Source organism: Protomyctophum bolini (genome assembly GCF_963924005.1).
Source record: "Protomyctophum bolini genome assembly, chromosome: 24".
NCBI classification, from domain to species: Eukaryota; Metazoa; Chordata; class Actinopteri; order Myctophiformes; family Myctophidae; genus Protomyctophum; species Protomyctophum bolini.
This window is the reverse complement of record NC_137885.1, coordinates 19,858,867-19,885,454: the sequence shown is the minus strand read 5'-3', so window position 1 is coordinate 19,885,454 and position 26,588 is coordinate 19,858,867. Positions and strand designations below refer to the sequence as shown.

General features: G+C 44.7%; 1 protein-coding gene across 1 annotated transcript in view; it reads right to left on the bottom strand.

Annotated features, from left to right (window-relative positions):
* LOC308311579 (transmembrane protein 198-like) overlaps positions 1-26,588 on the bottom strand; it is a 46,399-nt gene continuing 19,811 nt past the window's right edge. The window contains exons 2-6 of the mRNA XM_080758319.1: positions 12,538-12,886; positions 10,758-11,038; positions 9,724-10,027; positions 5,920-6,110; positions 1-3,625 (exon numbers count right to left, since the gene is read on the bottom strand). Coding sequence (XP_080614445.1) covers positions 3,416-3,625; positions 5,920-6,110; positions 9,724-10,027; positions 10,758-11,038; positions 12,538-12,712 — 1,161 coding nt within the window. The 5' untranslated portion in view covers positions 12,713-12,886 and the 3' untranslated portion in view covers positions 1-3,415. The remainder of the gene's footprint in view (positions 3,626-5,919; positions 6,111-9,723; positions 10,028-10,757; positions 11,039-12,537; positions 12,887-26,588) is intronic.

The following is a 26,588-nucleotide window of genomic DNA, read 5'->3' as shown; positions in this document are numbered from 1 at the left end:
CCCAAACACATGCTTTAATGAGCAGAATAATAGACGAATCATACTTTTGTTAAAAAAGCATGGAGTTACTGGCCCTACATGTATGAGAGGTTCACTCATGGTGTGTACATGGCTATATAAATAAATAAATCAAATAAATACATCCCACTGCAAGATCACATTGCATTTAAATTAGATCAAACATTCCTAATGAATGTACAACGGAAAAAACAAAAGTTTTAAAGAAAAACGGCAAAAAAAGAAACCCAACTATTTCAGCAAGTGCAGTGTTTTATGTACAAAAGATGGTTTACATCTGTAGGAGGTGGGGGGGGTAATAAGGCATGGAGCTTAAACTCTGGGGGGCTGCGGTGGAGTCTAGTGTTGCCAGATCTACAATAATTATCGTATTTGTACGATAACTTTACCTTCTGTACAATGTGCCCAAATGCACGCTAATGTTCTAAATTCCCAGGCTGCCGATTCTGGATCCGGTTTGGCTTTTCAAAATAAGTCAGTAAATCAGTTTTTGACCCTAGATCTGTACTTGGAGGCATTCAAAACACCATTCGGGTCTTTTCAATCTAGTTTCAGGCTTTTAGTTGCGTATGAGGTCCAGGATGTAGCCTACTTCCACGCAGCATATGTGATGCGTTTTTGTCACGTAGGAGTCTCAAACAAGGTTGTTTCTTTTTTTCTTTGTGAAATTGCATATTTACACCAGTCTTTTCTCCCTTTCTTTTTGGTGTACGGTATTTTTCTCTCAAATACGATCACATTTTAAGCCTACGGTATGATAATTTCCCTTCTGGCAACACTGAGCCACACAAAGCTACTTCGGGACAGAAGAGGCAGAAAGGTTCAACAGTCATGCAGGTTTGGGATTAAATAAGAATTCTGTCTTATTTACACCAACCACATGATTCTTCAATGTTTCTCGCACTTAATAGAATTAGACATGAAGGGCAAACTAAGGGTTAAGTGCCTTGCTCAAGACAAGAGCACCTTGAGATTGATGAATTGGGGAGTTGGACACCCAGAAATGTTCTCAATCATTAATCCCCATGTTTTAGTGTTTCAAATGGTCATGATTGGTAAAAGCTTGGGAAACGTATTTTCCATAATTAAGATATGTGGTGAACCTGAACGAAGAGGACAACAGCAGCTAAATCTCACAGGAGGTGACGGTGTAAATATGGCTTTCGTTCTTGGCCTCGCAGCACATGACTCTAATGCTTAATTTTATACTGTGTTGCATGTCGGTGTCACACCAAAAATAGTCCATACCGCAAGCTTGCTTTGTAGAAAAAGCATCCGTCAGAAGAGATAGGTGTTAAATCCTCTTGAAATGAGGCGTCATACACTGCCACCAATTTTCCATTTTCTCCTCTGTTAATATATCCATTTGTATTTGATGATGACATGTGATAATATCCTATGCTCTGCTGATGAACTGAATACATAGGACCACACTGGAAACGAGTACCCACGCCAGGATGTTTTGTTGGACTATTTGTGTTATCCTTTTGTGTTTTACTGTATCTGTGCTATTTCCATTTTCTTTTTACTAATAAAGTATTAGTATAGATCTGCAATTTTACAGGACACCAACATGCAACATGTTCCACAAGCATTTGGACACACAATGAGCCAGCTAGACCGCGAAACATTTCACCCTGCATGTCACAGCCCCCTCTCCAAAACATTATAAGCATCTATATATCTTAAACACAGTCAAATTCATAGGAGGTCTGCCAGTAACCCCCCGCCCCCTCCTGCTGCTACTATGGTACAGTCCAAGAAGGGGCAGGCAAGGCACCCATATAAGCGGAAAACCCACTCCCCTCCCCTCCCCTTCAAAGTGCAGTTTGTCTTGTGAAGAAGTGAATGGTGCAGCACCAAGTATGATGAACGCGTTAAACGAACGCCCTCCCTGAATGTCTCTCTCCGGCAGGGGGGGACGGACGCTGGTTGTCTAGATGGCACAGAGAGCTAAGTAAGGGCCTCAAAGACCGTTTTAAGAACCCTTATTTCACCATATAAGTAACATTAATCTCCACTTAAGGGACTTCAGTTCCCATTTTAGGGAACCTAATTTCCACTTTAAGACCCCTAAATGTTTTCATTCAAGGATCCGTATGACCCCTTTCAGGGATTTAGGTCCCAGATCTCCTTTAAGGAGACCCCATTTCCCCCCTTTTTTCAAAAGCACCTCGGTTCCTCCTATACATTATTATTAATGTTATTTTTCAGCCTCATCTTCTAAAGTGTCACAGAAAACAATAGAAACGACCACACAGCAGACGCACGCAGCACGGTGGAACAGCACAAGATTGTCTTCCCACTTTTAACACCTGATCCTGTCGACACCTGAGCCAGGCGCGTGCCGCAATGCGATCCCTGATCGAGTTTTGGCAGAACAGGTGATATAATGGGTGGGCGGGGGAGGGAGAGAGAGAGAGAAAGTAAGAATCTTGCAGTGCAAGAAGTGTAGAGCCACGTAAGTGCAGGCATGCATGTGTTTTGTGCGTTTGCGTGTAGCATGTCTAGGAATTCGGCCCCCATGTTTTCACACACAGTGGCTGCTCCATCTAGTAGACAGGAAAAGGGGAGTGGATGTTTGTCAAGGGGCATGGCTACTGCCATTTGGGGAGTACGACCGGACGCCCCAGGCACGGGGATGCGGTTAGCTCCAGTCGCGGTGTGGTTAAGTCCACTTAAAACCCATTTAATTAAGGTTTGTCTAAATCCAGTTTAGGGAAATGCAGCCAATCCTGCAGTTAATCGTGTGGGCATGACTGAAATGTCATGTAAACCCACAAACCTGGTTGTTTGGGTTGTGTTTCGATCCATTTCAGATGCGTAATTAAAACCCACAGAAGCTTGTGGTCTAGCCTAGCTGTGGGATGTGTGGTTAGTCGTGGGTCTGGTTATACCATTTAAACCCAGTAGGTCAGGCACGTGCCCACAGACATCAAAAGGGGGTTTGATCCACTGCCCTTTTGACCGGTCTGTAAAAAAAAAAAAAACTGCCACAAATGAAGCTTTTACTGTGGTGAAAGAAATGCAAATGGACCCTCTTTCCTTTCCATGTGTTACCAGAAGGCAGCACTCAGGAGAAGTGCCTTTTCCCGAAACTCTCCCGAACTTGAACGCAGCATTTTGCGTCGAAATAATTTGTCCTCTAGTGTAGAAATCTGAGCAAAGTGAGGGCTCGACCCCCAAAAATAGCTGATCTACAAGCTCACAACGTGTCGCGGCGCGTTGTAGATCAGGTATTTTTTTTTTGTGCCAAAAGTGCCCTTTTGGGGAGTTTCAGCCCCTGCCTGTCTAACATTCTCTGCACGTCCCTGGTTAAACCCCGTCTAGGGGAGGTATGTAAAACCCATGGTCAGAGCGTCAGGCCTCTAGTGAGAGAGAGAGACAATAAAGTGGTTCAGATCCGCAGTGAAGGCCCAGGGTTGGCCCCGCCGGTGAGGGGCGCCGTCGAGCCGCAGTCATAGTCCACCTCCACCATGGTGTGGGAACCCCCCATCAGGCTGCTGGGGTACGGGCCCTCCACCATGGTGTGGGAACCCCCCATCAGGCTGCTGGGGTACGGGCGAGCCTCCTCCATCTGCCGCTCGCGGAAGTTCTGGATGTAGCTCTGCGGGCGAGGAAGGAGGAGAGAGTGATATTTTAGAGGAAAACTCAAACACAGTGTCACACACACACACACAAACCAAATGAACACTTTTTTATATTTCTTATTTTTTATAATGTTTTATTGGGTTTTTTATTTTTTTTATTTAAATACAATACATACAAGGAAGATAGTACACAAAAAACCCAACAGAAAACAACAACAACATCCATGACTAAACAAAACCAACAATAACGCATACCCACCCACCCGCTAGCCCTGAGGGGAGAATAGACTAATAAACAATACTTACAAAAGATAATTAGGAAAGAAACTTGTAGGCAATAAATTACCATATAAAAGAAGCTAAAGAAGAGAGAGGGAAATTAATCAATTGCAGTTAAGGAATTAATATATTTTGACATCAGATCCAGCTCTCACACAACATTTTAAGGATCCACCTCTTTTTGTTCATAAAAGAGGACCAAATATACGGGACAAATTGGTTAGAGCCAACATTTTGCCGCAACCAAAAAAGACTCTCCTGGCCCTTAAACCAGGCAATTATCCCTGTGGCAACTGTGCCCAGTGTAACAACACTTTGAAAACGAATGTCTTTAGACATCCCAGAACAGGTAAAGCCTTTCCAGTAAAGGGTGTCATCACATGCAACACAATTTTTTATATATATTTGTTAAAATGCCCATGTGATAAAATCTATATTGGTAAAACTATCCGTCCCTTAAAACAAAGGATCAGTGAACATAAAAGTTCAATCAGAAGAAAAGATGAAAACTACCGCGTAGCCTGTCACTTTGATAATCACTCTCATCCTATCTCCTCCCTTAGGTTCCAGGGAATAGAGCAGATTACTCTTCAGAGAGGGGGTGCATGATGTCGACAGAAGGTTATGCCAGAGAGAGCTCTATTGGATCCACACTCTAGAAAGTTTACAACCCTTAGGTCTCAATGTAGATTTCGATATGAGTGTTGTTATATAAACAGATGACAAAAGACAAAAGATTACATTTGCTCTTTGCTTTATGGTGGCTATGTGCCTGATGTTTTTGCATTTGATTGCATTATTGGCTTTTGTTTTTTTCTGTTTTTTTCTGTTTTTTGTTGACTTAGTTTGTAAATAATAGTAATAAAATGTTTTTCCCTGTGATGTTTTTCTCTTGTCTAAATGGACACTTGGTGTCTTTGGGTGCCTTGTAGTTCTCACTGAGAACTACAACTGCGGAGCTTCTCTTTATTTTCAAGGAATTAATATATAAAAGAAAATGGTCCCAGGTTCTAGAGAAGTTATTCAGTGAGCCCATAGTTGAGAATTAAACATTTTCTAGGTGAATAAAGAATGACAGGTCTTTTAGCCAGGATGTCGTGGCAGGAGGGTTAGCATTTTTCCAGTGCCTCGCTTTGAGGGAGGCGAAGGCAACTGAATCTGCCCACCACAGGAGACACACCGAAAATAGCAACTAGGGGACACGGAGGCACAGGAAAGCCAAAGACTGCGGAGAGAGTATGAGAAAAGGGTTTCCAAAAATGAGCAAGTTTTGGGGCAGGAGTAAAGAGTGTGTGTATGGTCTGCAGGTGAGTAAAGACACCTGGCACAGGAGTCACTAATGTCCTATGGACCACTTTGAATTGGATAAGACACATAAACAAGACAAGTTTATTCTAGATAGCGCTTCCTTCCACAAATCCTCGGGTAGCGCCGTCCCAAGTTTCCTCTCCCATGTATACCTCACCCCAGAGAGTGTCGTTAATTTAGAAGAGATAAGAGCATTATAAATGGAGATGTTATTCACGGAGTCTCAGGGTGACATTATACATTCCAATATAGTTTTTTCAGGTAAGCTAGGGAAGGTTGAAAAATGTGTGTTTGCAAAGTTGCGTAATTGAAAGACTCCAAATCCAACAAATGGACACTTATGGTGGTTGCACACTGGACGCGTTTTTCGGAAAACCGATGGAGAAACGCTGCTAAAAATCAGAAAAACGCACTCTGTGCGCAGGGACCTTTACTCAGAGTTATGGCGGTGTTTGAAATTAAAAAGTTTGAGAACGACTTTTTCCCCCCTAGGGTGATGTTTGGCAGCCAAGTCTATGTACTTTTAATGTTTGCTTTAAGCAGTGATGTCATGTGGCAGCCACAGTGGGCGCCCCTCACTTCAAACAAGTGTGATTTTTATCCACTGTGACGCTATGACTGTAAATTAATCCCTGTATGTTGGAAAGTGCTACTGTGCTCTTTCAACATCGCTAAATAAAATCAATCGGAGAGAGCAAACGAAAGCAGCAAAATGGCCACTCACCGGCGAGAGCACGTCTCCGTCGTAGCGGCGGATGGGGTTGGGCTTGCGGCGGTAGGCCGGCTCCGGCGCCTTGGCCTGGTGGTGCGACGTGGAGGCGCCGCCCCCCTTCTTCTTCTTCTTGCGTCCGCTACGGTCCTCCTTCTGTCTGATGCGCATCACCTGCATCCTCCTCTGCTGACGACTGATTATCACTGACGGAGCAGAGAAGAGACGCCGACCACCGTTACAGTGGTACTGTAAATACCCTACTATAAATACCACCGTTACAGTGGTACTGTAAATACCCTACTATAAATACCACCGTTACAGTGGTACTGTAAATACCCTTTTCACCCATGGCACCCCTGAGTTAGAACTACAATTTAGCAGACGCTCTCAATCCAGAGCAATTTACAGTAAGCAAGAACACCACAAGGCAATACAAATACATAGAGATATTCATCAACAATCACAAGCAAGCTAAGAAACTAATATCTGTCTAACAGTAGATTATCTATACAGTGAAGCTATGAGTATACGTTATAGAGTAGAGTGCTAGTGCAACGTCTACATGAAATGCTAAATTATAATTCTAAATGACATACATTTAGCCTTTGCATACACCTGTAAGGTCGTCGAGGCTAGTGCAAGGGCTGGAGTCTGAAGACGTGAGTTTTAAGACTACGGTGGGAGATTGGGAGTGAGTCTGCAGTTCTGATTGCAATGGGAAGTTCATTCCATAGTTTTGGAGAAGAGTCTGGAACGCGTGGAGCATTGTCCCGGCTTTCTTAGTGAATGATCTGCCAGCCTCCCTGCGTTGGCTGATCTGAGCGTGCGAGGCGGATTGTAGGGTCCGATCAGACTGAAGATATGGGGGTGCCATACCTTTGGTTCCTTTGAAGGCCAGCATCAGAGTTTTGTACTCTAAGACCGGTATGTCACGGAGGAAAACAGTTTCCATTATAGGATAAACTGAAAATAACTTCATACTTAACCCCAGCATCCCTATTCTGACAGAAAAATTCACCAAAGATCTACATGCCGATCCGCTCGTTTAGTAAGACACTAGCAACACATTAGAACCATAATTAGTCAATGCTACACGCACACGCACGTGCACGCGCACAAAGTGTGTGAACCAGCTCGCAGCTTGTTTGGCTGACATGTCCTTGACTTGCCCGGTGCGTGCCACTGTTTAGGAGTGTGATATGTGTTGACAGAACCGCAGGCTGGGGAAGGTCAGATATGAAAACACAATACGAGTTACACAACACAACACACCCCACCCCAGGGGGACCATATCTCAACCTGCTCTCCCTGTCCGTGCGTGTGTTCAGTTCGGCGTACATTGTTACTTGCTTATGGGCATGACAGTTGAGGGCAACGTTGCCTTCATTTGCACATTTGCGCTCGCGTGTGTGCGTGTGTGTGTTTCATCTCTGTGATATAACCCAGACATCTTTACATCTTTGACAGCTAGGATATGACCCAACCAGTCTGCCCTGTAGCCCAAATTACTGGTTATCAAAGTAAAATGAGCAGTTGCTTGCTTTGCTGTTATTAATAAGGATCGCATAATTGCATTCCTGTCAGTCAGAAAGTTTGTGAGGTTGAAAATTGTGAAATGACACTGGACTACCGGTACTTTATGAAAAATCCAGCGCAGGTCGCTCGTTATGAGAGAGAGAGAGAGAGAGAGAGTCGTAACAAATTATTTGAATGAACAGTATAACACTTACGCATACGTGACATAGCCTACTATCTGTCTCACTTCACCCGTTTGGGTTGTGTGCGCACTGCAGCAGTGTAGCTCCCCGCTCTAAATGAATTAATCTCATGTGCTCATTTTAGTTTTGATTGTGTATACTTCAACTTCGTGGCGCGGCGGTACCGCACACCCAAAACAGCCGCTCTACAAGCTCACAACACATCGCCTGCAACACGTTGTGAGCTTTGTAGATCTGCTATAATTCTTTGTGCGCGCACTGTGCACGCATGCACAGCACCGCGCTAAATCAAGAAAGATTTGGTGCAGATTTGGTGCTCATTGCGCTGGTGACGATCAGGTTCAGAGCTTCAGAACGGGATGGTCAAAAAGGCAGGGGCTAAAGCGCCCTTTCATAAGCAAGTAAAGAAACACATTGATGAACAACAGAGCAAGCTAATGGTTTCAGCAGGAGGAGGAGACGGTAGACACAGTAGAGCAGGTACCGGAATGCTTTTTTCCCCCTCCTTTTTTTGGGGGGGGGGGGGGGGGGGGGGTCTGCACCGCCCGCCACACGAACCGGCGGGCAAAGGGCCCGGCACGCACATCACTACTACTACTTACCAACAGACTTGTTGTTATACTGGTCAATGGGCATATAAGAGAGAGACAGTACATTTTCCTGAAATAGCCGACCTATAATCTCACAATGTGTCACATAACGACACTCACAGTTATGGTCTGTGATATTAAAACGTTTGAGAGAACCACTGAGTTAGAGGCCGAGTATAGGATTATTCTTTGCACCACCTATACAAGTAGTTCGGTATATTGGAGCCTGGAATTAATGATCAAATTCACCTCCTGACAGCTGCCCTCCCTCCCCCCCTCCCTCCCTCCATCCGTCCCACTCTCTATCAACTCCCAGCACTTTCCAAATAGAATGTCTTTTGTCTCTCTTTGTTTGTGTTTCCACAAACACACACACACACAGCATATGCACGTGCAAACGTTTGGGAGCCTGCCTGTGCCAACAGGCACGTACATGTATCCACTCAGACGCCCAGACAGGACTTCTCTTTTGGTGATGGACGTGATGTCATGTTGACTGCATTCCTCCTTTTACTGCCGATGACAATCTCGTCTTATCCCTCCGTCAATTCATCCCCTCCCCTCCGTTGCTTCCTCTTACCGATCTATCCATCTTTATGTCCTCTCTCTACTCCTCCATTGTCATGTCTCAGTCCAATCCGTCACTCCTTCGGGTTTTTCACCCCAGTGAAAAGTACGTTTGTGCTTTATCCAAAAGACAAAAGATCTGTATGTTCGCAACTCCATTCTGGGATCTTGCCCCTGCACCTGGAGTCTGGTAGGTATAGAGGAGTAATAGTAGAAGAGCAGATTTGCACTTACTGTGATCTAAACGATATTGAGAATTCCTGTGCCGTTTCTGTGTTCAGGAAGTGAATGTGTTATTGTTTATTTATGCTTGTGGTGTCTTATCAATCCCGTAAGGGATGGGTCTTTATGACAAGACGCAAAAATGTAATTAATCCACACATCACACACAGTAGAACATAAATACTACTAATAATAATGATAATAACAACAACAACAACTATTCGAATAATCGCTATCAATAGAAATACAGTAACCAGATGTTCATTTTAGTCACTCTTCCACATCCCCCTGCAGCCCCCACCCACTCACTCACCCTTGGTGTGGGAGTATAGCCCCCACCCTCTCACTCACCCTTGGTGTGGGAGTATAGCCCCCACCCTCTCACTCACCCTTGGTGTGGGAGTATAGCCCCCACCCTCTCACTCACCCTTGGTGTGGGAGTATAGTCCCCACCCTCTCACTCACCCTTGGTGTGGGAGTATAGCCCCCACCCTCTCACTCACCCTTGGTGTGGGAGTATAGCCCCCACCCACTCACTCACCCTTGGTGTGGGAGTATAGCCCCCACCCTTGGTGTGGGAGTATAGCCCCCACCCTCTCACTCACCCTTGGTGTGGGAGTATAGCCCCCACCCTCTCACTCACCCTTGGTGTGGGAGTATAGCCCCCACCCTCTCACTCACCCTTGGTGTGGGAGTATAGCCCCCACCCTCTCACTCACCCTTGGTGTGGGAGTATCCCTCGGCCGTCACCTTCCACTGCACGGCCACGCCCAGCAGCGTGAGCGCGGGCCACACGGCCAGCAGCGTCCACGTCACCCAGCAGACGGGCGCCAGGCGGGCGGCCGCCTTCACGCGCTCGTACATGTACAGCACCAGCGCAAACAGCTCCAGGAAGTAGTCCAGTGCCACCGTGATGACCGCCGCGCCGAACGCCGCCGTCGACAGCGTGACGAAGAGCCGCGGCCACTGCAGCGTGAGCACGGCGAACAGCATGCCCAGACCCAGCAGCACGCCCAGGGGCACCTGGAGATACATGGGACATGATGTGGCCCAATGCGGACCACGGCGAGGCGGGTTTAGTTGGAGGGCACACAGCTGAGTGTTATACTGTGACGCTCCGTTGGACTAAATCTGAGACGAAAACAACCACGAAAGTCTCATTTTACCGCTTTCCGCTTTTTTACAGCTGCGCTGCTCTCCCAAATCTGGCTGTGACAGGCCGTCTGCCCCACACTGGATACTATCGCCATTTTATTTAATTGTGTCAATTAAATCCTCATTAATGCAAACTAGATTCAACATACTCAAGCCTGCACACCTTCTGAATATGCCCCCGAAATATTTTACTGAGCAAAACGACTGTTACCACCTTCAATAATAATGATAATAATAGTCTTTATTGTTTCCACATCATTTTTTTTTTGTCATGGACACTTGTACAAAACATTAATAATTCTACTCGAGTTGGAAGCATTAAAACCCATTTTAACCCTCAATGGCTTCCTTTCTGAAAAATAACGACATTGTAAAAAGATTCATGCGTTTAGATATGAGCATCAAAGCAATTATTTTAAATACTTTTTATTCTAGTCTAGTATTCGTCTACTCTAGTCTAAATAACATGTATTTTTCTTTGCCTTGGCATACCCCTGCAAGGTCGTCGAAGCTATAGGGCAAGTGCTGTAATAAAGTGCTACATTGACCAGCCATAATAAATACGGTTGTGACATTCTAAATGTGTTGTATAACGCACCCAGACGGAGCGTGGCGGGCTGCCCGACAGCTCCTCCATGCCCACCAGGCAGGCGAGCGCGCACAGCAGGCCCAGCAGCACGCCCACCATGAAGAGGCCCACGCTGCGCACCAGCATGGTGACCAGGCCGCACAGCGTGCCCACGCCCAGGCCCACGCCGGCCGCCGCCTCCGCGCTCAGCTGGGCATCCAGCACGCGCTCCTTGTAGCACAGCGTGAAGATGACCACCGAGCCGAACATCAGGCCCGTCAGGAAGAGCACCGCCTTGAAGCAGCGGTAGCCTATGGGGGGGGGGGGTGAGAAGAGGAGAGATGAGTTGGATGTAAGGCCTATTCATACTCCAGTTTTAGGTGATAAGGTGACCACCGAAAACTACAACATGACGTCACAACATGCATCTCTGTTTTTACAAACCACCGTTTCAGTGGTCACCTTATCAGGCCTTAAGTTTAGACTTTGTTCTTGGCCCCAAAGGGGGTGTTTTATTTTCACAGTCTGTTCAACCTCTAGGAAGGAACAGTGTTGATTTCGTCAACTTAAACTATGACGAAAGATGTTCGTCGACTACCTTTTTTCACTGACTTAAAGTAAATGAAAGCTAAGCTACGATGACTAGAACTTTTGACTAGAAAATGTTGTCAATAAATAAAAACTAGACAAAAATGTCATGGAGGGATTAGTGGAGCAAAGATCCAGTAGAACTAAGTGGTGTGTATGTGTGTGTTTTCAGCACGCAAGTGTGAAATCATGCATTACGACGCCATCAAGGCCCACCAAAATACATTTTAGTAGATTAAAATCTTATGATATTTAGTCGACTAAAAGTAGACTGAATTCTGTTGAGTTCGTCATCTGAATTTCTTTTTACCTTTAATTTAAAAGAAGGCTATGACAAACTAAATAAAAATTGCTGTCAAAATGCCTAGAAACACACAAGGAATACATACATACATCACAACCTACAGTAAAATAATGTCTAAGATATAGCAGGAGAGGAGAGGTGGTTACTTTTTTAGAGAAAATTAAAAGGTGTAGTTTACCACACCCACACACCCCCACCCACAAACACACTACTCTTTTAATCCCCTTGGTTACAACAGAGAATACATTTGGCATTAGAAAGCCATAGCAGGACAAGAGGGATAAGGGAGGGGAAAAAAAGGCGAGAGACACAAGAAAACAACAAGGCAGCAAGATGGAGTGTTTGTCGAGTGAAAAAGAGCGTGAGAACAACAGAAGCGGAGAGAGAGACATTGATAGATGGACGTATGAAGGTGTTTAACAGGTTGACAACAGGGCAGACAGAACGCCGGTGTAGAGGTGAGACAGAGCCCATGCAATGTGGGAAGAATAGATATCCGCTGTGCATGGAAGAACAGGGGAGGTGCAGAGCAGATGTTGTGACATGATTGATGGGAAAGAGACAGAGAGAAAGAGAGAGAACGGGAGAGAAAGTTTTAAACATGACATGTGAGAAATGAAGATAATGATACAAGAGCAAGAAAATTAGGCTAGGATGAAAGAAAGAGAGAGAGAGAGAGAGAGAGAGAGAGAGAGAGAGAAGTATGGGTATATGCAAAATGTACTCTCCTAAATGTGTTCCCTAAAACATTGGTATAAAACAATGGGCACGCATTAAAACAAAATCCATAAAGTATAAAATTATTTGCCCTCCATAAAAAAAAAAGGTTACATTATTGTCATTGCTCGCAAGATTGGTGATCCGTCGTGCTATACTAGGAAAAGATGCATGTTTTTTTTAAATAAATCACACACTCACCGAAGAAGCAGTAGATGACTCCAAACAGGCAGCACATGGAGCACACCACAGACGGCACCACTTCGTAGCGCCGGCCCGAGTCCTCGCAGCCGTCCAGCCGCTCGCGCAGCAACTCCTGGCTGGTGGGAGAAGAGGACATGGCCAGGGCCAACATCTCCACGGTGGAGGTGGTCATAGTGGGCGATGATGGAGGAGAGGACAGGACAGATGGAGAGGAGAGGCAGAGGAAGATGGATGGTAGGCGAGGAGAGAGGAGGACGATAGGAGAATGAGAGGTGAGGCAGGGGACGGGGGGGGGGACGGGGGGTTAGGGGATGCTATGGGGCGACGTCCGACCACGAGGACACACCTGCGTGGAGGGATTGAGCGGTAAGAGGAGAGGGGATGAAAGGAGGAGAAGGAGAGGGAGATAAGGGGGGCACAAAAAGAGAACGTTAGGTTGTTTCTGGCATATTATTTACAGACATCCGATTCCATCCATTCATGATGACTAGAGAAAGAAACACTAAGGTGATCTTTACGAGAACGGTGTTCATAGGAAACAGCTAAATAAAGTATCGTTTGCTGGGGTCCCTTTAGATGAGAACAGCGTTTTGGGGAGGTGAAAACTGAGAACGCAACAAAGTGAAACCACCTTCCAGGGTGGAAATCTTTGAGAACGCCGTTTTTACCAGTCTCCGTGTAAACAGGCAAAACGACGAACCTGCAAAACATATGACATCATGGCTCATGTTGGCTCACAACGCATATGTTTATTAAATTTATGCAGAGCCATATGATATAATGGAGTTCCTACAATGAACAAGCCAGCTTCCTCCTCGCCTACAAAGCGCCGCTCATCAGCGATGGTGAATGTAAAACTTTGTGTGAAATTGTGAAAGGCGGCAGCAGCGTTTATGTAGCCTAATGTATTATAAAATATATAACCATCCCGTGGCGCGCTCTGCCTGCATGCTCTGTGCTGCCTGTCAGCCTGTGTGTCACCTCGATGTGTTAGTAGAAAGCAGGCAGCGAGCGACGGCCACAACCACAAAAAGAAATGAGAACGGGCCTAAGAGGGAGACGCAGAGAGACACAAGCATGCACGCACACACACTCAAAAAGAGCTCGAGGCAGAGAGACAATAGAGTTGAAAATGAAGGGCCAGCCCCTAACTGTCTGGACCGGCCTGAGGTTTGGCCCGACCAGATTAATTAACACAATGTTAGGCCCGAAAACCCGATCCGCCCCATCATTTTGGGGTAGTCCTTGCTGCGGAAAAGTTTGAGAACTACTGATTTAGAAGGCATTTGTAGAATGGGCCACAGGTCTCAATGGGTTAAGAAAACTGGTTGTCTTGAAAGGATTTTTGTGTCAACGTGCACAACCACGCACATGAAACCAGTCACATGAAAAGTCGGCCTGGCGTCCAGTTTACGGCCAGGCCTACTGGTATTGGTGATAGAAATGTTGACCACATTAGCAATCAGCACTCTGCAGAGGGAGGATTACAGTGTGGCGGAGAAAAAGTAACAAAAAAAGTACCCGGGGCACAGGTCTCCACCAGGCCAGGTCAGATTATTGTGGCCTGCTGGTGGCACTATACTAGGCCAATGTGAAAAGGGTGCCATTTCTTCTTTGATGGCAATTTGATGATTTGAGGCATTTTGTTCCAAATATGTGTTTAGCAAAAATGCACCTGTTGGTGGCGCTATAACAGAAAAGGGTGGGAATTATTCCTTAGCCTAGTAGGACTAGGAAAGTGCATGAAAAATGAAGTGAAAAGGCCGGCGGCTAAAGTAAATTGCATGCTGCGTTCATGAGTTGAGGCTTTTTGTCCAATCCTGCAAAACTTTGGAAGCCAATGTTAGCCAATTAGGATGGGATATGAAATATCAGACAGATCCGTCTTGAGCACATGACTATAGAGATACTGTGTATCAATGTGTGTGATTTTTGGACAGAAATATAAAAAAATGTGGGCTCTTGGTGACGCTATAAAAAGGCAGATGTGAAAAATGCAGATCAAATGTTTTTTCCTTGGCCTTTAGGGAGTGTGCATGCAACGTTTCAGATCGGTGCAGTTATACGTCAATTTGGGGCAGAGGTTCGTCGTTGGCATCCAGGGAGTGTGTGTGCAAAGTTTGGCATCGACCAGGTTAACGGTGCTGGAGATTGGCTGGTAACGGACGGACGGACACACACACACACACACACACGGACGGACGGAGGGCACACGGACACACGGACGGAGGGCAAAACATACTCTCTCCCCATGCCTTCGGCATGGGTAGAGACAAAAAGGGTATTTTGTAGTGCTCCCCGTGGGGAAATTAACACCTCTGCCTTTGACTCATGCTATTAAAAGCATTTGACCCCTCCTATTAAAAGTGCTGTGCCCGCCCCGGAGGGCACACGGGGAGAAATTTTCGACGAGGCTCATTGTTTTGCACATAGGGACGTCTCGACACAAAGCTTGAGTAGCTCGGCTGGGATCAAACCAGGTGCCTTCCCATTCCCAGATGGCCGCTTTGACTTCTGCTGCCAAGTAAAGAAGTGACATGACCGATTCACCTCATTTAAACTCATACATTACAATACAAGAGTTTCGGTTTCCTTACTAAAAGAGTACCAGGTGGTGATACCCACTACTACTTCGGTTCAGTCCAGAGTTTTCCCACAAGTGGTTAACAAATGGACTCTGTGCACACCTATCCCTGAACATATCAGACATATGTTTCGTTAGCCCAAACCACACCAATAATTCGCCTTGCAGGGGTGCATACTTAGTTTAGACTAGTCATTGGTTAGACATGGGTTAAGGTTAGGTTTAGGTGTGCTGCCCCGTGGGAGGTTAGGTTTAGGGTGAGGGTTTGAGATAGGTTGTAGTTGTAGGACTAATGACTGGTCTAACCAATGACTAGTCTAAACCAAAAACTGTCTAAACTACTAAGTACTGCACCCGCCTTGCAACTACTTGCAACAATTTTCTCCAATGGCAGTTGCAAGCAGTTGCATTGGTGTGGTTGACCTTAAAACTGTTTTGTAGCAAAGAGTTGCGACTATAGTTGCAAGGAGTTGCTGCAGTGGTTTGAGCTTTTAGAAGAATCAGAAACATCACGTGGATGGACTGATATAATTCATTCTGCCTTTCAATCATCATGCAGTATGCATTATGTTGAAAAGTCTATATTTGTCAAAATCAGGATACGGTTCACACAATTGTTTTATTTTTGATCAATTTATGTAGAGCATGTCGTGCTCTACATCGACTGAATGAGAAGAAAAGATTTGATCAAAAACAAAATAATATTTTCCAGCTTGCTTATATTAATATGTCAATCTGTTTGGTCATTGTTAGCCAAGTCGTTTGCGTCAATCACATTATTAGACTGCTATACCGGTCAGTCTAAGGGCAGTGAACCCACAACTGTAGGCAAACAGTGACATGGTTGTTGTAATTTGAAAGCAATGTATTCATGCCACAGATGTCTCTTCAATGGAGACATCTGTCTGTAGCATGGTACATGTATCATCACGTCCCGACAAAGAACCCCGGGTTGAAACGCTGGCTCATTAAACACTTATGTGCTTTCGTCTTTTAATTAACTGCACTCGTAATAAGTGCACTTGTTGCTGGAGGTATTCATTTTATTTATGTCAGGAGTTCTAAATAAATCCAAACGGGAAGACGACATGCAACTAGAAAAATGATCTTTACTAGAACCACTGAACAAAGCCTCACCAATAATGTGCTCCGTCTGCTGTCTCTCACACAGACACACACACGCGCGTACATTGCATATTACACACACACGGTTTTTGCTAATATAGCAATAGCCCAAAAAGCCCAAAAGGGGTTCATGTCCTGAAAGGGTTAAACAGCAGATGTTTTAAAAATGGGAGCTAAAACTTCCTGTCCCGGCCTGACCCCCCCCCATTTCTCCTACACAGAACTCGTCTCTTTATTAATAAGCATTCAGAGCACGTTCCATTCCAAGGACATTTATCAAAGCACAAACTGTGTTAAGAGTGAAGAATCAGCTGCTAAATGGACTTGTATGGAGAGCAAGAGAGAGAGAGGGAGAGAGAGAGAGAGAGGGAGAGAGAATGAGAGAGATAGAGAGGATAATTATGCTAAATTGTTATATTTTCGTAAGATAGTTTTCTCTGCTGTTGTTTACACATTTATATTAATTTTTTTATTGCGCATACATTGTTTGGATTGTTTTGTTCCACTTTTGCTTTGGTAACACTAAGGATTTTACAACGTACAGTAAGAACAGAATAATAAGTCGTTGCTTTCTGCACGTGACAATTTCCCTCGACCCCTCGTGCACAGTGAGGGCAGACGTGTGCATGCATACAGTACCTAAACACAACAGTGTTTGCACTTTAAAACACTCCAGTCCAGCCCAGAATCAAACCACAGACGGAACAAAAGCTTCCATCTCGACACCACCGGCATTACACAACCCAAAGCGTGGAGGACTTTGCCTGTGTTCCGACCTCTCCAGGGCCACATCGGATCCACTCCTTTTCTTGTCTTCCCCGTTTCCCTCCATTCTTCTATGTGGGAAACTTTGATGATGGAGAGGGCCACTATATTTCCACACTCGCTGCATGTTTGGAATTGTAACAGCTGAAATCAATAATATATATCAGTATTCCGATGTTAACCTGCGGACAGCATTAAGGGAAGGTGGGGCCGCCAGTTGCCCATGTATTGCTCTATGTTCAGGGTCAGGGTCTCTACATCCATTCATGAATCTTCAGGGACAGGGTCTTTATATGTTTCTAGGTTTCTAGATCAGAGAGGTTACATAACTCCTACTGTATGGAGGTCACGAGTCACTGCCGTTTTATTCAAGAATTCATTTCATGCCTCCATCTCTCGCTCTCACACTCCCACACAAACACAACCCCCCTGCAGGGTTCTATGTTAGCAGCGGACATAAGGCAGAAATGCATAAAAACTGTATACTGCTTATCATTGAAAGATTAAATAATGTTATCGCACACTGCATGTTTTCCCCAACAGTGTGCAGCCCTAGTGTGGTCAGCTTCAGTTTGATTCATTCGTTATCACACAGATGGGTCCTGTGGGAATGTGTATGAGAGTGTGACAGAGAGACGAAAGCAGGTAGTGTCGGGGAGGAGCAGACGTGTGAAGTCCTCGTGTGTACGAGAATGAGAGACAAGCTGTGAGAAAGTGAGTGAAGAGTACCGATAGATTGAGACACATAAATCACATAAAAGCACAAGGGCAGCCGCCGGCCACAAGAAGTTTGAAAAGAAGCAGGATGAGACAGGAAGAGGAACAGAGAGATGACACGCCACATTAACGTAACCCCAAGAGTGTGCAAATGGGACCCAAGTGGACCCATTTGGTTATAGGTTGTTAATATTGGTCGTTTATGACCAATAGCCCAATCTGATAACCTGGTGGATCAAAAGAGGCGCTTGCCCAAGAGAAAGCAACAGGGCAGGTGTTGTAACAAAACAACATAGTACAGTGCGTCATGGTGTGTACGTGTGTGCGTGTGTGTGTGTGTGTGTGTGTGTAACCTATTCTTAAAATGTGTGCGTGCATGTAACCTAGCCAACCTCTCTGGAGGATGGTGCAGGTCTGAGATAAACACCACAAGACAGCGAGCACTATGAGCAAAGCCAGTGCTCCCTCCCTCAAGCCCCCAACATCCTGGAAGCTATATGCTACAAGACAGGGTGTCAAATCACAGTCCAAAACAGTTTGCTGAATCTCATGTGGAGGGAATCCGAAACTTCAGACGACACACACTTACTCCATCTCACTAGGAGAGATTTCACAAAGCATATTTGCATCTCGTAACAAGATACTCCCTCTTCCTGCCGTGGAAAATCGATACGGCCCTGCTTGCAGTGGTGATAAGTAAGTTTACTTACTTAAAAATAAGAAAAGAAAGGAAAGGAAAGAAAGAAAGTAGAGCAGTGGCTCAGAGCAGCCGGATGGGAACCGCAAGGTTCTCAGTTCGATCCCGGGCTCCCCCAGAGTTAGAGTCAAAGTGTCCTTGAGCAAGACACTGAACCCCTAATTGCTCCCGATGTGCAGGTTGGTGCCGTGAATGGTTTCCTCCACCATGGCATCGATGTATGGGTGAATGTAATGGACAATCTACTGTAAGTGCTATATAAATTATAAATGCATCATTTACATTTTTACTGTATGGAAATGGACCCATTTGGTTTCATTTTACACTCAAGAGTTACAGATCTATAAGGGTCCATTTGGTTACCAACTCTCCATCATTTAGCTGAGAGACCCCCTGGAACCCCCTCAAGAACCACTGCTTGAGAACCACTGCCCTACTTGATCATACTGCAGTGTCAGCGTTTTGGTGTAGAGCACATCAAAGGCTTCTACAAAAACCTAGGTGTTTGTAAAGATGATTTTAAAATGACAATGGTAACAACTGAGGAGGTACTTAAGAAACTGAGTGCCCTCCAACCCCACAAGGCCACTGGCCATGACAATATTCCCTCCAAATTTCTCAGAGACTCAGCCATTTCCATAGCTCCAGTCATCACCCACATAGTTAACCTCTCCATCAAACAAGGACAGGTCCCCAGAGATTTTAAACTGGCCAAAGTAACCCCCCTGTACAAAAAAGGGAGCAAATTAGAACCCGGCAACTACCGCCCTATTTCTATTCTAAGCTCCATCTCGAAAGTGATGGAAAAAATAGTCTATGAACAGGTTGAAAAGTATCTTGCCACTAATAAATTGTTGTACGAGTTCCAATCTGGTTTCAGAACATCCCACTCCACTGACACATGCCTTCTCTATTTGAGCGACCACATCAAACACGAGGTGGATGCTGGAAAATACTGCGGCATGGTCATGCTGGACCTCCAAAAGGCTTTTGACACCGTGAACCACTCCATACTGGTTAACAAGCTTAAAGCTATTGGTTTTGATAGCACATCAGTGAGCTGGATGCAATCCTACCTGGAGGGGAGAGAACAGATGGTGGAAGTGAACGGAACACTGTCCCCCCCCCTCCCAGTGAGCTGTGGCGTCCCACAAGGAAGCATACTAGGGCCTTTACTGTTCCTAATATATGTAAACGACATGACTTCAGCTTGTGACTGCAACTTGTTCCTGTTCGCAGACGACTCAGCACTGCTGGTCTCGGACAGGAACAAACTGCAGGTTGAAAAGACCCTCAGCTCTGAACTCGGTAGAATCTGCACCTGGCTCGCTGATAACAAACTATCCTTACACCTGGGAAAAACTGAATCCATTCTCTTCGGATCAAATAGTAATCTCAAAAAGGCAGATGGCTTCTTGGTTAGAGTTGGTGATGATATTATCACACGGAAGGATCAAATTACCTACCTAGGTTCCATCCTGGAGGCCAATCTTTCCGGTGATAAGATGGCCACCAACGTAATCAAAAAAGTCAATCAAAGAACAAGATTCCTCTACAGGATCTCCTCACTGGTCGACAAAAACACCTTGAAGACCTTAACAGGAGCCCTTGTACAAGGTTTCTTTGACTATGCATCCACCTCCTGGTACCACAGCACCTCAAAGGCCCTTAAAACAAGGCTCCAGACCTCCCAAAACAAACTGGTCAGGCTCCTACTTGGCCTCACCCCCCGAACCCACCTCACCCCTGCCCACTTTGACAGGCTGGGATGGCTTAGGGTCGACGACAGAGTACAGCATCTTGCAATGGGTCTGGTCCACAAGATTAGATACACCACCAAGATACCCATGTACCTGTCTAAATACTTCCTTAATGTAAACGAAGTCCACACCCACAACACCAGAGGGAGTGCAACAAACCATGTACAACCCAGATTCGGCACAAACAAGGGACTAAATTCTTTTCGCTCCTATGCGACCAAAATGTGGAACGCCCTACCAACAGTCATTAAGACATGTGAATCCCTTGGCTCCTTCAAAACTGCTCTCAAAGGGCACCTACGGATGGCTGCAATTCGAAACTGGCCTCTGTAAAAGCTGAATTTGTATCTGGATTGTACTATGTTTTTGTATGGACGTGGTGTTGGGTGCCTGCACATATGCACACATGGCATCAACGCATGGTGTTGTGTGCAGGCGCCCTACACTCTGTCTTTGTACTATGGATTGTACTATGTTTTTGTATGGACGTGGTGTTGGGTGCCTGCACATATGCACACATGGCATCAACGCATGGTGTTGTGTGCAGGCGCCCTACACTCTGTCTTTCGTTTTCTTTTCTTTTATCCCCCTGTTCCCCTCACTGTATATATACTTTTTTTCCCTTTTCGCTTCCTATATGATGAATTCCTGTTCTGTTCTTTAACTACATAGAAGTGTCTATTTGTTTGTCTCTAAATGTTTTGATGAATTGAACAATGTGGACCCTGTTGTAAACAAGTGTAAGGCTTAATTGGGTCGTCCACTCACAGTTAACAGTCTTTGTATTGAGTTTGTGCTTGAAATGTACTGTAATTCTGCAAACTGTTAATAAAGATTTCAATCAATCAATCAATCACACAAAAGCATCAAAAGTAGCAGATCTTCGTGCAGCGTTTTACGCTTGTTATATTTTTGAATCCTGAAAAGTAAATGTCTTAAATTTGGACATAGGAGGCTTCCACCCGACAGATGATTTGCATAGCACCATAACACGCACACACACAGTGTGTACTGTGATGAATAGCCCACATAAACCACTAGAGCACACACATTATTGCACACATGATTCATAAACACACACACACACACACACACACACACACACACACACACACACACACACACACACACACACACACACACACACACACACACACACACACACACACACACACACACACACACACGTCATATTAATATTCCCCAGTGAGGATTAGTAGTACCGGTAGTTTGTTGATTGCCCCGGCAGAGTGAGGGAGGTTGTGTTGTGTGGCGTGCGAGGGTATTCGCATGCAGGGGCAGGAGGGGGAGGAGGGGTTCACGTTAAGCCGTTTATACTGCAAATCAAAAATGTTGCAGCAGTTTGTTTTTTTATGTTCACCATGGCTCATCCTCTAAAAATACACAGAGAGAGAATGTGTGAGTGAGAGTGAGAGAGAGAGAGAGAGAGAGAGAGAGAGAGAGAGAGGGGGGCGAGCAGGGCCAGGAGACGGAGAAATGAGAGGTAATGACTCTTTCCCGCATCTGTGTCCCCCGTCGTCTCTTGCTTCCTGTCTGTTGTCATGACGATGGCAGGGATGCTGACTGACTGACTGACTGCCGTGTCGGTTGGTTCCCCGGATCCAGGAACCTGACCAATGACGGAGCGGGCCAAACCCCCATAGCAACAGTCTGTGAGCCAATCAGGGCCCCCTCCCCCACGTCTGCACTGTGTGTGTGTGTGTGTGTGTGTGTGTGTGTGTGTGTGTGTGTGCGTGCATTGGGTTTCTGGTCAATTGATAGTGTTGCGGCGTCCTGCATTCCCTGTTGGAATCGTCTAACAGCTAAGCAAATAGCTCACAATGTAATATAGATCCTTGTCCCCCCATAATGGACCTACATAATGGCAGCCAGTCTGCATAGAACAACACACACACTTGCATTTGAGTCCAGAAGAGAGGAACACAGAAAGAGACAATGAGATCAGTGCATCAGACCCAGACCTCATACAGTCTAGTGTGACAAGATGTGACGCAACATCAGATAGCATCTAACCTCTGCCTATTTCAACCTATATACAGGTTACAGACCCCTCCTTCAAACAGTGTGATTCTCAACCTTTTTAATGTCAAGGACCCCTGGTGGTCCCTGGACCTCATGTTGGGAACCAGCCTATATATTCAAAATCACGCTTGTCTGAAGTGAGCGGTGCCTTTTATCATGCCAACAATGATGTATCATGAACAAACTGCCTAAAACGTCACACATAATCATCATCTGTCGTGGCAATAATTACGTTAAACCACACCCTCTTGTGTAATATTGCTTAATTAGTCGATGTGTGGCTCTTCCAAGACTTTGCGCTCTCATTAGAAGGCGGGTGTAAGTGCCATCCAACTGTCACACATAACCATGAACAAACCAATATACGGTATACTAATGACTTCGGAGAGATAAAGAGATCTCCAAATATGGGCTCAAAAGGGACACAGACAGACAGGTACTCAAGATAGGTGTGAGGGCCACGTAAGAGGGCCAAACCTCTAGTCTTATTTAATGTTAATGTTCCCTGTATGATGATTTGAGGGTTCCACTATTTGAGGGAATACAAAACAATACAATACAAAACAACAAAATCCTGAACTATTCTGGGAAGATGGTGAGAAGTTAGAGTGGATATTTAATAATGAAATATTTAGGAGCGCACAGTTTGTTTCTAGAGCCTGGAGTAGAAGACAATCTCAGCTCTTCAAGTAGGTCCATGTGTCTCCTGTTACAGGCCTAAATGATTTTGATTTTATTTTATGATGTATATTATGTAATCTGCCTTGTAAGAATCGTGGGTGTAAATTTAGTATTCACCTGATCATTGTTTGCAAACTGTCATGTCGGTTTATTGTCCTTTGTCATTGTTTATTGTAAACTGTAAAAAGAAAAGTGTCCATATGGACTTCTTCAGAAGCATGACACTAAGCAGTAAGACAATAAAAATACAAAAATCCTACATACCGTATGGTGAATTAAACGGGACTGAATGTAGCAAATGGCACGGCAGTGCTCTTAGCATCCAACCAACCCAAAAATCATTATTCACAAATCACAAGAATAAAAGAAGAATGAAAAGGAAGAATTTAAATCCATATACAAGAATAAAGTGCTGAATAAAATCACAATTAATTTACATATAGATTAATTCCCAACTTTGAATGAAATTGTGGAGCGGAACCTACATAACTCGTTCTAATGTTTGCCTCGTTGTTAAAAGTGCCTCGAGCGAGCGCTGAACTCTGTAAGAGTGCATTCTTCCTTTGATGCACAAGTTCCTGGAACGCCCTTCAACACACAGACTGAGATTCTTCACACTCTGGAAGACTTCTGGACTTTGCTTTCCAGCAGTGTAGTAGTATTTACTCAAGTACAGTACTGTACTTTTTGAGGGGTGCTAGCCCCTTCTATGCCCAGCTTTGTGTGAACGCCATAGCGATGATTTGATTGGCTGAGCACGGAATGCGAGGATAAAAAAGGAGGACAGAAAATTCCACTACGATTATTTGAAAACTTTAGTTAGTTATTTGTTATTTATACTTTTTTTTCCATTTGAAAATAGCTGATCTACGAGGTCTCACGATGCGACACATTGTGAACTTTTTTTTATACAGTTCATTGAAATTTTGTAACCGCAATCATTGGGCACTTGAATACATCTTCTTTTGACAGTTGACCAAAAATGCAATCTGGGAAAAGAATCTGAGAGAAATGCATTTTTCAAAATCTGAACAGGAGGAAAAACAAAATCACTTCCGATTCATTTGAGGTTGTATCGGTTAGCAACCTAGAACCATGAATACGTTGGCAAAGAGCGACATCTACCATAAACCACTGAAAAGACCACGTGACGGAGATCTCCATCATCAGAGGTGAAGCATTGGATTAGACATCACGCAGATATATTGTTTTGATTTCCCAGCTCTGACCTTAGTTTGATAAGGAGTGCTTGGTTTGATCCACAGCAGCACACACGCCTCTCTTCCACCTCATTAACCCTTGGTCTGACAGAGAGCCTTGCCCTTGTCTTATGTTTTTATTTCCCTGCAGTGAGTTCCGTCAGGGCCACCCACACAGCTCGACCCAGGCCGCAAACTAGGCCAACCCATTTGTACAATGACATTTCTTTTACTCTTTTGAAAAAGGACAGAGGGTAGAGTAAGCCCCCCCTCCCCCCATGCACCTTTTGTGCACAGGGGAGCTGACAGGGGGCTGAGACAGAGAGACGTATGCAGGAAGGAGATACCTCCAGGTATTACGGAGGGAGCAGTGATTATACTGTAAGTAAAAGTATCAATACTGCAATGTAGAAACAACTATAAGTTGGGTAATCAAAATGTAAAATTACAAATATTGGAATCAAAATGTACTTAAAGTGCCAAAATGAAAAGCACTTGGGAGGTTGGCAAAAGGGCCTTTCCGTGTGGAGTTTGCATGCAAGGTACCCTCACAAAAACATGCAGTTCCTGCCTGGTCTCTAAACTGCCTGCCCCTGGCCAGCTGGGGCACCTGACGGAGGGGAAAGGAACTGGTTGGAATAAAGTGTTCCTTCCATGCACTATGTCCAACTCTGTCAGGTGAAAAGAAGCAGCTTGGACTACTCATGCATATCAAGGAAGAATGAGGTCAGTCCCGTTGCTCTCCCTAGGTTGGCAGAGGAAGTGTACTAGTGTAGCACCTAGGATTACATTAGATAATTGACACTGCGTGACAAAATGGGTTGCAATATTATGGGATAAAAAAAGTATGTGGTATGGCTGGCGGTGTTTAATCTTAAAATAACTAATAACCGAAAATAGCCGATCTACTAGCTCACAACAACACATGCGTGGTGCGCTTCCATAAGACATATATAATAACACATGCTGGCTTCTATGGAATGAAATCAGCCGTGGCAACTAAAAACTTTAATCTATGACAGTCCCATAGTCCCATATGGTTGCCCTTCTGCAACCTGACAACACCAGTGACCTGGACTCAACTTTCCCTGACCGTCTCGCTCGATTACAAGAAGCTGTCTTCTGGACGAGGCGAGTCACGGTGAGGTGAGTTTTGGAAAGGGTTTGTTGCACACAACACGAGTGAGCGAGCAGCAGACACAAAAGGCAGAGACACGTCTCGGCTGCTCCTGTCCTCGGCTGACGTCAAAGTCTGAGTACGGCAGAAGCCGCCGCGAGCGAACGAACGCTGAATGTAAGAAATGAGTTTACCTCATGAATAAATCAAGCAACGGCTATAAATACACAACTTTAACTCAGCAGCATTTTCTTTTTCTTTTAAAGGAGACGTGCAATGTCAAATATGGACCTACATAATGGCAGCCAGTCTGCATAGAACAGCATCAATCTACGGTAGATCTCAAACAGATAGAATGCCGTTTCAGGATTCCTTGTGCGTGCCGTGTTCAGCGTCCAGAGGACATTCCTGCTGCTCCCAAAGTTAATTTACCGTAATTCGTAAAACGCTTTTACATGTGTGACCTCATCAGGTATATAGTTTAACAGTGAGTATACAGCGTCGGTTCTCAAAGTGGTGTCCGTTGACCCCCAGGGGTCCTTGGGGAGGTTCCAGGGGATCCCCAGCAAGAGAGGTTAATATAGCGTCACAATCATTTTAACCACTTTAACCTTTTATACTATTAAAAAATAGCAGATATAAAAGTTCATAGTGCGCTCTATGAGCTTGTAGATCTGCTATTTTTCTAAAATCTTGAAAATTTAGATTTATTTTTTACTCAAATGAAATATTTGCTTCTGGGGTTCCGTGGAGTTTGAGAACCACTGGTTCTGACAAAGACCACACAGGGAAAAACGTGCGAACATAATTAACTTTGCGAGCAGGAAGAACAGTGAGGATATTTTATTCTTTCTCAGTACTATTCTTTTATGCTGCACCTGTTTTGGATGTTCGTGTACTACTATCTGACTGGGACTGCATATGTTCAGCATCCAATATGTCAAAATGTTTTTCTCTCCTTGTCGTGACACCTTGCATTATTTGATGATCTTGTAATGCGGGCTGAGAAACTCAGACCAACTGATCTTCTATTAGTTAACATAGCCGGTTGGTTGAAACAGACCCGTCCCGGCGTGTTGCTCTCATGGCTCAATTTGTCTTGTATCAGACCATGGCTCGGCCGCCAGAAAGACTGGACCCAGCGACGTCAACAGTTTTCTGAAAAACCTACAGTATGTTGCTTTATCAACTTTTCCATGTCAAGGACCAGCAACATTATTATGTATTTTTCCGGAGCGCCCCACCATCTCAAAATAATGTCCATGAGCTAAAAATGTTTGCATTAAAAAAAAGAAAATATTGCACATTAAAAAGTTCATGATTTAAAAGAAAATAGCAGCAGACCTACAAGCTCATATTT